The 17,870-nt window shown below is 50.5% G+C and overlaps 1 protein-coding gene across 1 annotated transcript in view; it reads left to right on the top strand.

The window, feature by feature from the left end:
- Nucleotides 1-17,870, top strand: part of LOC135240517 (E3 ubiquitin-protein ligase SH3RF3-like) — a 112,589-nt gene that overhangs the window by 82,790 nt on the left and 11,929 nt on the right. The window contains exons 4-8 of the mRNA XM_064310067.1: nt 8,032-8,373; nt 9,460-9,572; nt 11,328-11,498; nt 13,313-13,566; nt 16,628-16,959. Coding sequence (XP_064166137.1) covers nt 8,032-8,373; nt 9,460-9,572; nt 11,328-11,498; nt 13,313-13,566; nt 16,628-16,959 — 1,212 coding nt within the window. The remainder of the gene's footprint in view (nt 1-8,031; nt 8,374-9,459; nt 9,573-11,327; nt 11,499-13,312; nt 13,567-16,627; nt 16,960-17,870) is intronic.

The following is a 17,870-nucleotide window of genomic DNA, read 5'->3' as shown; positions in this document are numbered from 1 at the left end:
GAATGCAAGGTTAGGCTGTATGATGAGAACAGGCCATTCTGCCTGTCTAAGCTCTTGATGCATTGTGGCTTCATACATTTTGCTGTCTCTTTTATTTGTTTAAGATAAACAGTTTGTTTTCTTTTACAGTGTGCAGCACAGTCACCTTCACCTTCAGTGAAATGTCACTTGCATTAGTACAAATGTAAATTTGTTTGCGTAGAGAGCAGGCTCAGCCATTTGGGGCAAATTAATTAAACTTTTCACTTTGTTCTCTGTCTTAGTGAAACCTTTTTATCCCCAGAAAGTAATTACCATAAAAACAATTGAAGAGGAACATAGCAACCTGAGTCCAGCATAAAGAAGACTTTTTACTGCCCTATTGAGAATTTCTTTGTCTTTGTTTTGAAGTGCAGTTTTATCAGAATTTGGCAGGTGTTTAAAGGATGCGGTTGTGGGCGGGGGGCGGGGGGGGGGACAGCAGGGCGAGTCGTGGAAAGACCCGCGTCTCTCTCTCTCCCCCCCGCCTCGCGACCCAGGCCTCATTGAGATTCCGGCGGCGGAGTTCAGTTCCGTGTCACTAGCTTTTCAATCCTGCTTAATCCCGGTGCGGCGGGCCGGGGGCGGGAGTCCTCCTGCAGGTGAGGCCGAGCTCCCGCCGCGCGCGCTCCTTCCCGCTCGCATTCCGGTCACGCTGCCGGAGGAGGTTCCTCTCCGCGCCGCACCGCGCCGCGCCGCCACGCCCCGGTGCCTCACCCCGCCAGGTCTCTGCACGTCGGCAGGTGTGGGTGCCGGCTCAGAGCGCGCCGCCAGGCTCCTGTTCCAGAGCACTGTTTCCCTGAAGCACCGTCAGTTTCGCAATGAGCCAGCTTTGCTTTGGAATGATAAAATGAAATAATATTAGGTATTTAATCCTTTTGGGCATAACAATAAAAAAAAAGCATTAATTCAATCAAATAAGCATTAACTTTCAATATGAAAAACTGTTTTTTAATAAAGCATACTGTAATCAGTGTTTGGTATTGATTCTATTCTGAAAAAGAGGTAAACATTTCAAGTATCAACACATCTCCTGAAGCATTGCCACTTTGCTGGAGGGCAGTGGTGAGAGAGGTTTTTTTTATTTTGTAATCCTCTAGCTGTGTGGAGACTTTTCAGCTAAGCTTAATTTGTGTGCTTCATCCACAGAGTAGTCAAACCGGTTACAGTTTGGTACTTTTATGTTATGAAAAATATCAACACTGCGAGTGTTCTCATGGGGTCAATGAGCAGGAAACAACAACTCCATGTACTGCATGTTGCAGTGGGCTTCCAGCTAGTCAAGTACGTGTCGGGGCTGCTGTTGGAGCAGATTAAAACCGTGTTTCATACGGGGGGCGATAAATAAAACAACGTGACAAACGTTGTCTGGTTCGCGGAGCAACGCTTACACGTCCCGTGACAGGCCCTGGCCTCGTGCTGGAAGGACCACACCCTCAAGAACTGCCGACAACAATCCTTCCTTCGGCTTCCACGTGGAGCAGATTTACACCTTCCCGTACAACCAGCAGGAATAAATATCATCTTGTGGCACGCACTTCTATTTCTCACGCGGTTTCCGTGTGTCAGAGGTACTCCCGCGTGCATTCCGCTGGGGTTTCGTTATGTTTCTCAGCTGCCATTTTGCGGCCGGTCTATGCCGTCTCCCTCTTGCATGGTTACCATGCAGGTGAGGTCTTTGTTATCAGGGATAATCAGGGCGTTTGATTACTGGAGTTCTGGATACCCTTCCTCTCCACTTCTCTCTGGCCTGCACTTATGGCATTACACATCAGGTTTAAAAGTTCAGCTGTGTCCTAATGAGTTCCCATGTGACCAGTCTGCATCGGTAAAGGCCGATTAGAAATTCACTGTTGCTGTGGGAAGTAACAGTGGGAGGCGAACCCCCCTAGAGGCAGAGGCATGGTCACACAGCGTAAACAGACCCTAATTACAGTCAATTTGGGCCGTCTCTAATTGTACTAATTGCCAAATGGTACAGGACTTAAGCTTGAGAAGTGTTACTAAAGTTATATCAATGCATTTTTTTAAAAAAGATTACAATTGAAATGGTGAAGTCATGGGTTGCTTTTCTGTGGCAAAGGTGTGAGTTGAGCAGCAAGAAGCGAGCAGGCACTCCGTACCTGACGGACTTTGAAGAAACAACAATGGCTGTTACTACTTGCATTAGGTAGAAATTGATTTGTCGTGACCGTGCATTCGGTTTCCTTCAGTCTTTATCATTAAGATACAGTGTCATTCTTTTCATCATCGGTGTCTCTCGCTAAGTGTGGAGTTCCACACAGAGAGAAGCGGATCTGGGCTCGTCTCACATCTTTGCTGTGCCTTTAATCATGGGTTTGATGGGCTGGCAATGTAAGATTTGTGGGCTTCATTGCCCCCCGTTGGTTGTCAATAACGTCTTTGTTTCAGCTCGATACACTGTGACACTGACTGCCGCTTGTTTTGAGGTTTGTGGCTGTCGCAGGTGATCTGTCTGACCGGACGAATGTCTTTATGGCTCCGAGCGATCGATTGAGATGCCCTCTGGGCTGTGGGACGCTCCAGTGCCCATCTGACCGGGGCGAGAGGGCAGGATCTCCGCTCCTCCTGAATAACAAACACAGACGCGCGGTCCGTCGCTGGCAGTTTGCACCGTCCGTTTGGGGAATTCTGACGGGTAGGAAATGATAATCGTGCGGTGATCCGAAACCCCAGGCCAGAACACTTCACCAGTGCGAGTTTGCCTCAATTTGTCATCAACACTGTTTGATCGATCCTTCATTTAACCACGTTTTCCCATTGAGATAAAATTATCTATGAAAAGTGAGATGGTATTATCCACCATGTTATCACACATGATTACTAACATAGCATATCTGTAGTATGGGAGCATATCCACTGCAGTACCGGAGAATATCCACTGTAGTATGGGAGCACATCCACTGTAGTATGGGAGCATATCCACTGTAGTATGGGAGCATATCCACTGCAGTATGGGAGCACATCCACTGTAGTATGGGAGCACATCCACTGCAGTATGGGAGCATATCCACTGCAGTACAGGAGAATATCCACTGTAGTATGGGAGCATATCCACTCTAGTATGGGAGCATATCCACTGTAGTACAGGAGAATATCCACTGCAGTACAGGAGAATATCCACTGTAGTATGGGAGCATATCCACTGTAGTACAGGAGAATATCCACTGCAGTACAGGAGAATATCCACTCTAGTATGGGAGCATATCCACTGCAGTATGGGAGCATATCCACTGTAGTATGGGAGCACATCCACTGTAGTATGGGAGCATATCCACTGCAGTATGGGAGCATATCCACTGTAGTATGGGAGCATATCCACTGTAGTATGCAGCACTCTAGCCCTGTATTGGCAGATCAGATATTGTGTGGCTGCTTGCCGTGTTTTTTGGCCTGTAATTGCATGAATATGTATGAGTGTATAACGCTGTGTCTGACCTTCTGAAAATATGGGCCCCTTCCTGTCCGTCCCCGGAGATGCATTCCTTTGTCACCGGAGGGCCAAAACATCAGCACTGTTTTACTTGTAATTTGGTTCCTTTTAATGCGTCTATTAATATGCAAATTGGCAGTCACTAACATAGCATCAGAAGCGTGGCTACCTTAAATGGGAGCCCCAATGAGATCTGTATGAAGCCCCCCTAGAGACCCCTGTCACACAAAGCAGAAGTACTCTAAGTAATGGCTTCCCGACTTATTTGTATTTCATAGGCCTTTCATAAGGAAAATGCACATTAAATGTTTTTTTTTTTCCCGTTGTGATTGCTGTAACCCACCGAATGGACAGCGTCCCAGTGTACACACTTAAATGAGGGAGAGGGAGAAGGAGAAGCAGATGGGAAAAGGGCTTTATCAGGATTCGCTGGCAGATGTCATGTGAGAGCTGGGTGAAGATGTCGGTGCAGATGGCGGGTGGATGCTGATGCTCTTCTCTCCTGCGGTTGCCAGGGTGTGCTGCAGGGTAGAATCCTACTGGCTGAGCACCCAACCAATAAGCCCAACAGGTAGTCGAGTACATATAATATGTATTTAAATGTGACTGTGAATCCTGAGGGTACCAGGCAAGCTGTCATACAGTGTACTGTAGGAGAGTGTAGAGCGTGTCCTGTGTGAAAGTGTGTGTAGGAGAGTCTAACAGCTTGTCCTGTTGGTTCTGCTGCATTTGTAGTTAAGTTGGAGAACATTCAGGAAAAAATCTGGGTAGAAGATGTGTCATTTGCTGAACACTCAAAGTGCTGAGCACAGTGCAACCCTTCCCGCTGAGCTTGTCCCCATTCAGTCAATCCCTAATGCTGCCCTTGCAAAGGGACCATCACTGAGTGTTTCACCGGCAGCATTAGAGAAGAAAAACAAGGAGAATTCATAACAGGTTTGCCATGTTATAAATTTGAGGAAGGAAGAGCTCCAGTGCAATAGCAGAGAAATTTACCGCAAAGCTAATGACAGTGTTACGCTGGCATTACACTGAATGAGTCTGTGATTTTCTATCACAGTGGTGTGTCTGGAATGGTTGTAATTAAATGACGCTTGTTTCCTTTGGTGAAAGACCGCACAATTGCAGTCATGACCTCATGCATCAGCCAGTTATTCCTGATGCTCTTGGAAGCAGAGTTATTTGCCAGAGTATTAGTTACTGTGTATCCTATTGTCAGAGGTATTCTTATTAAGTAAACTAAAAGAAGTGTTGATATATCATACTGTCTATTTATGAGAACCATGGTAACAACACAGTTGTATATCAAACATGTGGTTAAAGCAGCCTTAGCTATCATTGGTGTGGTTGCAGAGGAAGGGTTAGCTATCAGATTGTCAAAGGAAGCGAAGGGGGTGGTTTTTAGTCTTAGAATACATAACACATTTCAACACATATTCAAATCATGGAACAGCTCTGAAAGCAGAGTCGTGAGGTGTTCAGGCCAGGTCAGCTCTGTGGTCAGCGCAGTGCTGGGTACATACTGTACCAGGCAGCTGATAAACCCGTGGAGAACCCCGATGGGGTGAATGGGCCACACTCCCCACGGAGTTACACTCTTCTTCAGCCAAATGAGGACCACAGTGGAAATAACTTTTTAACTTAAAATAGATACACTCTTACATTCTTATCTTGTCAAGTTTCAGACAACCGAAGTCGGGTTTAATGACAGCCTTTTTAAAAGATTTCTGGTGATTTTGATGTCTGATATTGAAAATTTCTCTGCGACTGCAAAATCACAGAAAAAGTCATGTAGCTTATGGTAGGCATTAGCTGTCATAATTGTGGTTACAGAGCAGTTTTAGTTATGAGTGGCTGAGGTAAGTAAAGTCAGATTGCAAGGCACGTTCCAGTCGTGTTGTCATTGCTGATCACAGCCTTTTGCTTGGAAAGGTTCAGCAGGGGAGATATTCCACAGAGAGAGAAAAAAGTCAATTTAAATATATTGGAGGTGACATTCTAAGCACCTTTTTGAATCAATGATATTAATAATGACAATCTACATATTTTATAATTGGGAGCTTGAGAAGACATAATTGCTTATGTTAATTCCAGGTCCATATGTTGTTCGGCTGACCAGTCAATCTATTTTGTAATTACGTAAATAATTTCAGTGTATGTCAGGTTTTTTAAAATTTTATTTATTTATTTATTCATTTATTTATATGTTTTGTATCATACCAAAAAAATCACTCGCTTAATGGCTGTCTTCGTGCTCTTTCTGAAAATGTCAGGCTGCTTAATGTCTCATTTTCACACGAGCGGAGTAACGATGTTTGAAATGCTCCAATGCGGGGCTTGAATTTGGCTCACATTTTTATGTCTAATATTTCCACGGCGTATTGGCCAAATTAAAAACCAGTCAGTCGATCAATGGCTGGTCGCTCATTTCTTATTTATAGCATTTGAAAGCTGTCTGATACTTTGACATGGCCGGTCGACTGCACACCTGTGTGTGGCTTGTGCCAAGCAGGATGCCGTGCAAATCAGTCTTTCAGTCTTAGTGGTCAGCATTCGCACCAACCCACTGAGCGCCTTCCCAAGGTTGTACAATTGGCACTTAAAATTATATTTTTTTTAAATGTAAAAATTATATAATCCTAGATGCAAATAGCAAATAACATGACTGGCTAATGCTGTTTTGTTTTTGCTTTTGTTGTTTAACTTTGATATTTAAGAATATTTCCCAAGAAGATTTCTGCTGAATCTGTTACCTTTTAGAATGGCAGATGTTCACAGGGAGACTCCATTGCACTGTGAAGTCAATGACCCATTTGTAAAATTGCAAAACGAAGTGTGTGGATTACCCATAATGGGCTAAGAAATCAATGCTTCAAATTCTTAATGAACTTGAAGCCCTTTTGAATTATCCTAGATCTTCAATTTATATAATAAATGGTGTTCCTAGAATGAGCACATATTTAATAGTGTTCTGTACACACACAGTTTATCATGGCATTGAAATGGGTGTGTGTTTTTCCCTGTTCTCATTACTGTCACCAGCTGGGAAATACATTTTGCATTCATGTCTGATATAGTTTGCGTGAAATTGCAGCGGAAATTTGCTGGAAATGTCAGTCGTGTCTTGCTTAGTGGCTCCCTAAAAGACGTATTTTCAGATTTGACATTTTCATTTCTCTTGGCATTTCTTCCATAATTTCAAATTTTTCAGAAACATGTTATTGTAGTTTAAAAAAACAGAGGAACACTTTCAATGATATATTTTTTCTGCTATGAGTAATGTGCTTTCCTATAAACACACACACCCTGATCAAAGACACATTCTGAATGAGCTCTTTGGTCTATTGCAGCGTAGGTTGACGCAGAGGGGAGCACATTCAAGGACAGCACAGGCCTTGTTGTCTTCCCGCTCAAAGCAGAAAAAAACTGCACTCCTCTGGCATGCCTGTTTGTGCGCCTGCTGGTCCTGCGGAACCCTTTCTGTATTAAATGCTCGACTGGGAACACACAAAGAATCCAGGTTGTCTCTCATTAGAAGCCTGCCCTGCACGCGCTCTGCCTGTGCTTGAAGATGCTTCCTTTGATGTCTCTGGTTTCCCTTTTTATCGTCATGTTGCTATGGCTGCAGCATTTGAGAAACTACGAGCAGCAGCAGAACTGCTTCATCAGAGCAGACCTGCTGAACTTTGACCCTTTATTGTATTATCCCGGTCTGTTCACATGATTGTGTTCTGTTTGCGCGTTTTATTATTAGTTAGTTGAGGTTAATTCTCCGCACAGAAGTTAATGCTGTACGGTATGTGTGTTGCTAATGTGCTCTCACCTGGGTTAGATGTGAATACCATTTTCTGTAAATATGGTAAATTAGGTGAAGGAGCTTTCTGTTTGTCATTTGAGCAGGAAGATGAGGCTGGGTGTGTATGCTCACGGGTAGGGGTGGAGGTGGTAAAATGAAATTCCCCAGATGCTTGTCTGTCTCGGCGCAGCTGCGCGGCTCCGTATTCAGCTCAGGACTTGAATTATGCATTCATGACATTCATATAAGCCCTCTGGGTTCAGGGTTATGATTCTATTAGCCAGTTTCAGAGCCATTCCGTAGCTGTAGCGTTTTAAGTGAAGTCAGGTGACAAGCTGTACTTGATAACTGGCCAGGGGAGGCCTGATAAATGCCTCGCAACAGGAAAAGCCGGGAGGTCTGCGTCCACCGCAGAGGCTCATGGCGTGACTGCGAACACGCTGTCCGTAGAAATGCGTCAGTTCTGAGCGGCTTTAAAATAAAATAAGGCAGCAATTCAGACACTCGGCAGGAATCTGGAATCTGCTAGTACTGCAGAAAACTTCACAGAACAGCATTGTGGGTAAATCCCGACAGCAGACAGACCTGCTTTAATTGAATATTTAGAAACCTATTCATTCAACTCAATGACTTTTCCTTGGCTCACATGCAGACAGCACATGAAGGTAATATAAGTGTAACTTGTGTGCTCTCTCTCTCTCTCTCTCTCTCTCTCTCTCTCTCTATTTCTCTTTCTCTCTCTGTTTGTCTCTCTCTATCTCAGTTGAATGAAGCAGCGAAGCAGCTTATGGACGTGAGCAAGCCCATTCCCAACCCGGGCCCCAGCACCGAGCCCGGCTCTCCGGCCGGGCCCTGCTCCGGGCCGGGCCCTGCCGTCAACGGCAACGGGCCGAACGGCGCCATCCACCGCCGTTTGGACGGCAAGAAGAACGCCAAGAAGCGCCACTCCTTCACGGCGCTCAGCATGACTCAGCGCACTGCGCAGGCGCTGAACAACCGCCACTCCATGGAGATCAGCGCGCCGGTGCTCATCAGCTCCTCCGACCCCCGCGCCGCCGCCCGCATCGGGGACTGCCCCCACCTGTCCACCAGCGCCCCCTCACAGGTAAAACTGCCCCCACCTGTCCACCAGCGCCCCCTCACAGGTAAAACTGCCCCCACCTGTCCACCAGCGCCCCCTCACAGGTAAAACTGCCCCCACCTGTCCACCAGCGCCCCCTCACAGGTAAAACTGCCCCCACCTGTCCACCAGCGCCCCCTCACAGGTAAAATGCCCCCAACTTTCCACCAGCGCCCCCTCACAGGTAAAACTGCCCCCACCTGTCCACCAGCGCCCCCTCACAGGTAAAACTGCCCCCACCTGTCCACCAGCGCCCCCTACAGGTAAACCTGCCCCCACCTGTCCACCAGCGCCCCCTCACAGGTAAAACTGCCCCACCGTCCACCAGCGCCCCCTCACAGGTAAACCTGCCCCCACCGTCCACCAGCGCCCCCTCACAGGTAAACTGCCCCCACCGTCCACCAGCGCCCCCTCACAGGTAAAACTGCCCCCACCTGTCCACCAGCGCCCCTCACAGGTAAAACTGCCCCCACCTGTCCACCAGCGCCCCCTCACAGGTAAAACTGCCCCCACCTGTCCACCAGCGCCCCCTCACAGGTAAAACTGCCCCCACCTGTCCACCAGCGCCCCCTCACAGGTAAACTGCCCCCACCTGTCCACCAGCGCCCCTCACAGGTAACACTGCCCCACCCGTCCACCAGCGCCCCCTCACAGGTAAACCTGCCCCCACCGTCCACCAGCGCCCCCTCACAGGTAAACCTGCCCCCACACCCGTCCCCACAGCGCCCCCCTCACAGGTAAAACTGCCCCCACCTGTCCACCAGCGCCCCTCACAGGTAAAACTGCCCCCACCTGTCCACCAGCGCCCCCTCACAGGTAAAACTGCCCCCACCTGTCCACCAGCGCCCCCTCACAGGTAAACTGCCCCCACCTGTCCACCACGCCCCCTCACAGGTAAAACTGCCCCCACCTGTCCACCAGCCTCCCTTTGTACTCCTGCCATCCGACCCCGAGCATTACAAGCACTGGAGGCGGGCCCATGCCCTCCCTCTCCCGTGGCCCCTAGCCACTGACAGCTCTCTCTTTGGCCTCTCCCCCTGTACTGACTGACCACAGCGCCCTCTCCCACAGGACTCTTCCTCTTTCGCCGGGACGTCGGGCGTGGCCGTGGTCGTTCCGCCGCGGGTCACCTCCGTCGCCGGGGAGCTGCTGGCCGCCGCCAAAGTCCAGCTGCCGCTGAACATGTAAGTGCGTCCCCGCGCCGCGATCAAACATGGCTGACGGGCACACGCTACGCATCGCCCCGCGCCGCGATCAAACATGGCTGACGGGCACACGCTACGCATCGCCCCGCGCCGCGATCAAACATGGCTGACTGGCACACGCTACGCATCGCCCCGCGCCGCGATCAAACATGGCTGACTGGCACACGCTACGCATCGCCCCGCGCCGCGATCAAGCATGGCTGACGGGCACACGCTACGCATGGCGGCTGTGCAGCGAGACCTTTGGAAATCTCTACCGCTGTGCTTTTCACAATGTGTGTGTCAGGCTGTGCGTGTGTATGCATTAGCATTCTGGCTGTGTGTGTAAGTTACTGTTTAAAGGTTTTGATTTTGGCAGCGCCGACAGTACCAGACTGTTCTGTGGTTGGGTGTTCTCTTCCCAAGAGGCATTTTAACAGAAATCCACTCCAGCGACAAAAACACACCCAGTACATATTCCACGCCCTCGCTTTTGCTGTCTGTTCCTGGCGGTCTCGTGAATACCTTATTTTTTGATGCAGCGCGTTGTGCTGATGCGCCAGGGTTTGGAAACGAATGCCATTTCAGTGGCGGGGTGATGGAATTCCTTTTTTTGTCGATTGTTTTATTGATGCGGAAGAGAGAGGGGGCGAGGGAGCGGCGCGGAGCTTTGTGTAATAAAGTACCGCCGTCTCGTTTGATCACATCGCCCTCCTGCCCAGGGGCGTGCGCGTCGCCCCCCCCCCCGCCACTCCCTACTCCCTCAACCCCCCGCCTCACCCTACCTCACCCCGTGGCACTCTACACGCCGCCATCCTTCCGATCTGCATGGGGGCCACACGGCGCTTCACCCCCTCGTCCGTCCGTCCGTCTGTCTGTCTGTCTGTCAGTCCCCCGGACTCAGCGCTCGCGGCCTGCCGACACGGGCCGGACCCCTCACCTGTTGCCGTGGTTACCCCGTACTTACCCCAATTCGGCCCCACACTCCAGAGATGTTGTTTATCATTCTTTTTTAAAAATTTTGTGGAGAGTGGTGTAACACTTTGTGAGGGAAAGGCAATCTGATGCATTTTACTGTGTTTTCTGGTTTGATTTCTTTTTCGTCTCTTGGTTTTTTTCTCTCTCGCTCTCTGTGTGCCTCTCTGTCAGGCTTGATTAGAGTCAGGGCGCCGCGCGCTTGCCAGCGAGCGGAACGCTCCCCTGAGGGGCGACAGCGCTCTGCCAGAGCGTTCCACGCTCGCTCCGCCGTGTCTCCAGCAGCACTCTGGGAAAGCGCGTCTTTGTGCAACAGTGTTTATGCCCTGAGTGCACTCTCTCAGCGCTTCCCATGATCCTCTGACCTCCGGGACACATGGGACGCACGCAACCGCAGTGTTCTTCCAAAAGGCAGCGTAAACGAGCTGCGGTGCAGAAGCAGGCTGTATCGACCCTGTTCCAACGCAGAACAGTGTTTTTGCCTTCGACCATGGAGCAATAAACTGTTCCCATGGTGCCCCCCCGCCCCCCCTTCTCTGATTGTTATCTTTTTCTCTAGTGGTGTTTGCTTACTGTAGTTCTTTGGAGGAGAACCATGGATGTCTACACTCTCTTGAACTGCAGTGTGGTTCACGCAGCCATTCCAGATTAGGGTTGGAATTGAATGTGCTCAGCCCCACGTTGGGCACCAAATTATTATTATTATTTAAAGAGTATGGATCTGATTAGTGTATAGAATCTGTGACGACACCCTCCTGACCTCTTTGTCTCTGCCCCCAGATACCTGGCTATGTACGCCTACAAGCCCCAGAAGGCCGATGAGCTGGAGCTGCGGAAGGGGGAGATGTACCGTGTAACGGAAAAGTGCCAGGACGGCTGGTTCAAGGGCACCTCCCTACGCAGCGGTGCCTCCGGAGTCTTCCCTGGGAACTACGTCACCCCTGTGTCCAGGTGCGAATACAATATAACTCCATCACTGTATCTCCCCTACCATATCCCTACATCACTATATCATCCCTGTGTCAGGTACATAATATTCCATATACCTCAGTCGCTGCGGCACCCTGGGTCCAGGTTGGGTTTCACACATTATTCGGGCGGATGCACTCATGTTCTCTTGCCCTGGATGAGAGCGTCTGCTGAATGTGCTGTACTGTAAAATGCCTCGCTCACTACGTCACGCCCGTCTGACCGCTGTGTGACCGCAGCGTGAGAGGAAACGGCTCCGGGTCCAGATAGACAAACATGTTTATCACTCCTGAGCCCGGGAGTGAGGGCAGCCACGTGGAGAGCAGTGGGAAAGTAACTGGGCCAAACATGCACGTCCCTCTTAATTCATTCTGAAGCTGCTGGAGGCTCGCAGCGCTTTAGCAGGGGTGCAGGAGGCTGCGCTGTTTAAGGAAAGAGCAGCCAAATCAATGGCAGACCCTGAAACCCGAGCCAGCCGAGCAGGGATCTGGCTGTGGCTTCTGCAGGAGGGTAAACAGAAGGAGTGCTCAGGTTTGCACAGAAACACACAGCTACAGAGGACAGCACGGGTCCCCTGTGGATCCTACAGCTACACTCGCTCTGACATACCATTCAGTGCAAGCACGCACACACACCAACATACACATACACACACACACGCTCACATATACACACCTACACACACCAACACACGCACACATACACACACGCACTCTTACGCACACACACTCATACGCACCATTCAGGCACACGCGCGCACACACACACACACACACACACAATATCCAGCTGTGCGCACATACCATGGACAGGTGTGGGATGGAAAGTGTGTGTAAATAGATTCCGTTCCCTGGTTTGTGGGAGCTGTGGTCCCCAGTGTGTCTTACATAACCGTCCCGGTACACGCTGTGCAGTTGGACTCGGTCCGGGAAAGGCATGTATTTTTGGAAATGGATAATTGGCCGGAGTTGTGCATCTTCATCTTCACAGCAGTCTCAGTCAGCGTCCCTCTACAAAGCTACAACCTCAGTTCAAAGGCATCTCAGACGCGCGTCTCCTCTCCGTCTGAGCTCTGCTTACGGCCTGCGCTTTTGGCTTTTAATCTTTTCAGTCTGAGGAAAATCGCTGATGAGCGTTCCTCCCCCACCTGCCTCTCGCCTCCTCAGGCAGCGTGCGGTCCACGCGCCTGCTCGCGCTTCGCTCGCTCTCAGAAGCCAGCGAGAACGTCCGCGCGTCTCCACGGATGCGCCTCTTTGAGTATCTGAGGGCGAGCGCGTCTTTGGAGCCGGTAACCCCGGAAACCCTGCGGCAAGCCGCTTCCCCCCCCCCAATTTAATTAAGGTCGGGCAGACTTTTAATCCCGGCACACGTTGAGCTCCGGCCATTTCATAAACTGATTTCAGTGAATTATTCATTTATTCATTTGCCGTCTTGTTCGGGTCTGGTAAGCTGATTGAATCCTTTCACAAGCGCTGCTTGTAGCCAGCGGACAGCGGGGACCCAAAGGTAAATTCCAGCCTTGCGTAACCGCTATCAGTCTTCGTTCTGTCGACAGGAAGTCAGTGTGTAGCTGCAAGGATGTGAGGATTATGGGGGCGGCATCAATATTATTGGCTTTCTGGAATAATGTCAGTGAGGATGCGGTGTTGTGGATTTGCCATAATTGCAACAAAACGGAACGACATACAGCAGCGGTGAGGGAAATAACAGCGAGCCGATTGGTTCAGGCAGATGAAGGGTTTGCCTGTCTGTGTCCGCGGTAACGCTGGGGTCCTTCCGTCTCGCTTCCCCCGCAGGGCCCCCTTCGCGGTGGGGCAGTCCCGCGCCTGCTTGCCCGCTTCGGCCCAGGGGGTGAAGGTGGCGTCGGGTTCGCCGGGGTCGGCCGGGCCCTCCAGCCCGGTGCTGCTGGGGTCGGGGTCCCGCCCCGCCGCCCCTCTGGCCAACCCCTCCTCCTCCCCCCAGCTCCAGCCCGCCGCCATGCACCTGAAGAACTGCCTGCGCCTGGCGGCCCAGCCCACGCCCGGCCAGGCGCGCGCCGCCCTGCAGCTGGGTGAGTACCGCCGTCGCCACAGAAACGGAACACCTGTGTGTGTGTGTGTGTGTGTGTGTGTGAGAGAGAGAGTGAGCTAAGCTTACAAATTTGCCAAAGTGACCTAGAACATGAGCTGCTTTGATTTCCAAGGCACCGGACTGGTTTCCAGGAGAAGAATCCCTGGGCTAGTGTTCGGTTGGCCGCACAGTACCAAGCCCATTTAGATGGGTCCTGTGAGGCCCGCTTACCCAGGGTCCCCTTCAGCACATCCAGCGCTGGGGGCTCATCTTTTCAAATTGCCTCCTTCCAGTACCGATCTCAGGCTCCATTTAGACACATTAAACATGTTAAAATATTCATTGCGGTAAAGGAAAATCACCGCTTGTTCCTCAGCCGTTCGCAGGAGAACCCCCGGGGTCTGAGTGCGGGCGGAGCGCTGGGCAGTGCTGTGAGACGTGCGGGAGAAATCTGACCGCCTCCTCAGAGTCTGAAGGCCTTTCGCCCTCTCGTCTTGCGCTTCGGTTCTGAAAGTAACGGCGGTGCAAACGGTCTCCACAGAGCCGCGACTCCTCCCCCCTCTCAGTGCTCACTGCGGGAGCCTCACGCTGAGTCCCTCACTCGCCCCCAGGAGGTGGCTAGAATAACCCCGCCCTTTCCCAACACCCTCGCGAGTGTGACATCACGCAGAGGTCGGCCGGCTGTTCATGCAGGCGGGGAGCAATTATGGAGCTCGCAGCGTTCTGGAGGTGCACTCCAGGGGGTCCCCCAGACTGTTCAGCTGGGACACGGACCGCCTTGGGAGCAGCTAAGGAGCTGAGTGTTAATTTGTCAGAGTGCCTTTGGTGAACATTCTGGAATGGGAAACAGGATGTGAAGGAAGGCTTTACAGGCTGCAGAAGAGAGAGCAGGAGAGAGTGGGAGCGGTGGGAGTATGAGAGGGGGAGGAGGGGAAGAGAAGGAGGGAGTGAGAAAAGGATAGTGAGAGAGAGGCAGGAAGGGAGAGAAAAGGAGGGGGAGGAAGAGAGATAGGGATAAAGGTCAAATCACTGGACCATCTCATGTCAGATTACCATCACAGTTACCATGCCCACAAGGGCTAGCATGTAACCTGACATTTGTGTTGTGCCTGAAGCACCATCTATTGTTTGTGAAGAGGTCTTTTTTTACCGTTTTTACCATCGTCTCTGTAGTGTTGATGGATTCACCCGAGTTCTCAAATAACATTGTTGAATACTAAATTAGAACATCCCACTATCTCCCTGCAGCTGCAAGCCAGTGTTTGGTTAATATTTGACTGTAATTGTGATGCACATAGCACAGAAATGAGTACTGTAAGTGTCCTGTACATGTTCCAAAGGCCTGTACAGCAGGAACATTAATGCAGCTGAATAAATTTAAAATGACTGAGCGGTGTTGTCCAGCGTTGCTGCGTTATGCCAGCAGAGGTCTGGTCCTTGTGAACAGGTCTGTGCGTAGCGATGTGTTCCCAGCAGGTGGACCGCGGGGGAGGCGATGTGAACGGAAGGGCTTGTTAAAGCATTTTTACAGGCCAGATCAGCTGTCGGAGGTAATGAAATGTCTGGATGCACACGCTGGCAGTAATTGCTGGTTGCGCTCTTCACTGCTGACCGTGAGACTTCTCAGGGCTTCAGTCATGCGCGTTTGTTTCGGTGCAGAGCCAGGTGTTTTGCCGGTGACTTTCTGTCATCTTCTGGACCTGGCCTGGAGGCCTTCTCAGAATGTCATTAGCTTTGTGCTGTTGTATAAAGCACACAAAATATTTTCTTTGTCATCGTTCCAACGTGCGGTTAGCCTTAAGCTAAACATCTCACCTGACTATTGATGATGTAACAGATGTGCGCTGTAAATTAGTGACGGGGACTGAGGCAGTCCTGAACTGAAGACTGGGACTAAAGAATGATCAGCTGTTCCTGTAATTAGTGACTGGGACAAAGGCAGTTATGAGCTATCGTATGCATTATACATCATACGCAATAATGTTTTAACCACAGGGTCCCTTTCAGTGTACAGTGACACTACAGAGACTAGAGATTAGCCCTCTCACGTAAGCTCAGAACAAGTCAGTACAGTAAGTCCTCTGGTGGGTCTCCGTAGAGAACAGGTCAGTAAAGTAACTCCACTGATCAGTGTCCATAGAGAACAGGCCAGTAAATCCCCCAGTCAGTCCAGAGGGCTTTCTTGGCATTTCAGAATGTGTTGTGTAAATGCCTTGGCCTTATGCAGCGGTTATTGGTATTTGGCACGGCACCATTACCCAGCGAGCCCGTCCGCGGCGAAGGGCCCATATGGCCGGCGTGTGCGCGCGGAGCAGGGCTGCGTGCCTGCGGTGTTTGTTCAGGTGATTATTATTTATTTAGCAAAGCTGTGAATGCGACCATAATCTGAAGAGCGATGCGTCCCAGGGGCCAAGCCCGCTCTGTTGAAATGCCAGCGGTTTCCTCCAGCGAGGCTGCAACAATAACAGCGCCCCTCCCCCCTCCGTCGACCTCTCGGCGAACGCGCCGGTCCCCCAGAGCACGGCCGGCGTTATCGCAGCCTGTTTCTCCGTGTCGATTTAGCCGTCGGGGGCTTGAAAGACGAGCCGTTGCTTCAGTGTTTTCAGGGGGAAATGGATTCCCTCTTATGAGTTCTCTCTCTCTCTCTCTCTCTCATTCTCTTTCAAGACTTCATCTTTTTTAAGGATGTTCTGTGCCTCGTGTTCATTACGTAATCAATAGGAAGTGTGTAATAGATACTGAAAAAGTGTGCCTGCAGATTGGATGCAATGTAAGTGTTATGTAACTGGGAGTATGTTGTAGGAGGTTCTGATCTGTACAGTGTCAGTAATCAGTAGCTCATTCTTGTTTTCCTTTTAGCCTATAAATGTAGGAAAGCCCTTGAAGAACTGACATAATGGAAAGTGGTTGGAATATAAGGCAACGTTTTTCATGTGACCAACTAAGCACTTTCACAAAGTTTGTTTTTTTCAAATAACCTTTGTACATGTAGAACTAACAGGTTTCTCTCTTTCTCTCTCTCTCTTTCTCTCTGTGTCTTCCTCCCTCTCTCTCTCTCTCAGTGCACAGCCCTCCTGCAGGCAGCCCGGAGCGCCCCACAGCCGCCGTGTCCCCACTGCGTCCCCACGGCTCACCCAATCGGTCCCCGGGCCCCTCAACACGGCCCCTGTCCATGGTGTCCCCCCAACACTCCAACCACTCCCCCTCCCTGACCCCCATGGCCCGCTCCCCCATCCCCCTCACCTCCGCCGCTGTTGCCATCACTCCGCCCAACGTCAGCGCCGCCCACCTGAATGGGGAGGCGTCGGCCATCCCGCTGCAGCCCTCCTCCCCCGCCCACCCCCATGGCGCCGCTGCCAGCCTGCCCAAACTGGAGGAGAAGAAAGCAGAGAAGGTTTGTCCACACTCCCCCTCGTTCTTTCTCTGCACCCACTTCCTGTCGGCCTTCAGCCTCACTTCCTGTTTCTCTGTCCTTACTTCTTATATCCTCACATCCTGTCTCTGTGTCCTCAGCCATACTATCTATTACCATGTCCTCACTTCCTGTCCCTCATCTTCATCTCCTTTCTCCATTCCCTTACGTTGTGTCTCTCTTGATCTTCTTTTCCTGTCTGGCTTTGTTCCAGTCTTTTTTTAAGCCACACTTCCTGTCTCCATGTCCTCACATCCTGTCTCACTTAAGCTGCATCTCCTTCCTCTGTGTCCTCTTTTCCTGTCCCTGTGTCAGCAGGTGCAGAGCGCAGTGCATTAATCTCCTGCAGTAGCCTCCATCAGCATATTTTCTCATTCTTAGCTGGGCTGTCAGGAGGACAGGCTTGAATACACTTAATAGCTTCTCATTACAAGAAAGAACCTCTGACAGATAGACTCATTATGAGAATAAATTAATTTTCAGTGTCGATAGAAGCGCGGCTGTTTGCTACCTTGCAGTCTGTCAGTACATCTCAGCAGTGACTGTGGTGAAAGGCTAGGAATCGCTCCAGTGTGTTTTACAGTCCCCTCTTCAGCACATTAGCACTGAGCGCCATTATCACACTGTTCCCCTTACCTTTGTATTCTGTGTACGCTAGCTAAACCCCCATTAGTTCATGTTCCAGCTCAGGAAGTGGAAAGAAGTTTAAAGGGCCAAGGCTCAGCTTATCTTGCAGTGAATCGGAGCGCCCTCATCCCAACGGCCTTTTAGTTTGCTGTAACTGTTGTGTCTACGGCTCACCGGGGCTATTGTGTCAGCTGCCAAAGCGTGTGAGCTAATCCTGTAGTGCACTTTTTTTCAAAAAAGAAAACGTGTATGGGTTGTCTGATACC

The sequence above is a fragment of the Anguilla rostrata genome, chromosome 15 (genome assembly GCF_018555375.3).
Source record: "Anguilla rostrata isolate EN2019 chromosome 15, ASM1855537v3, whole genome shotgun sequence".
NCBI lineage: Eukaryota > Metazoa > Chordata > Actinopteri > Anguilliformes > Anguillidae > Anguilla > Anguilla rostrata.
The sequence above is the reverse complement of the archived record's forward strand: the minus strand, read 5'-3'. Positions and strand labels throughout refer to the sequence as shown.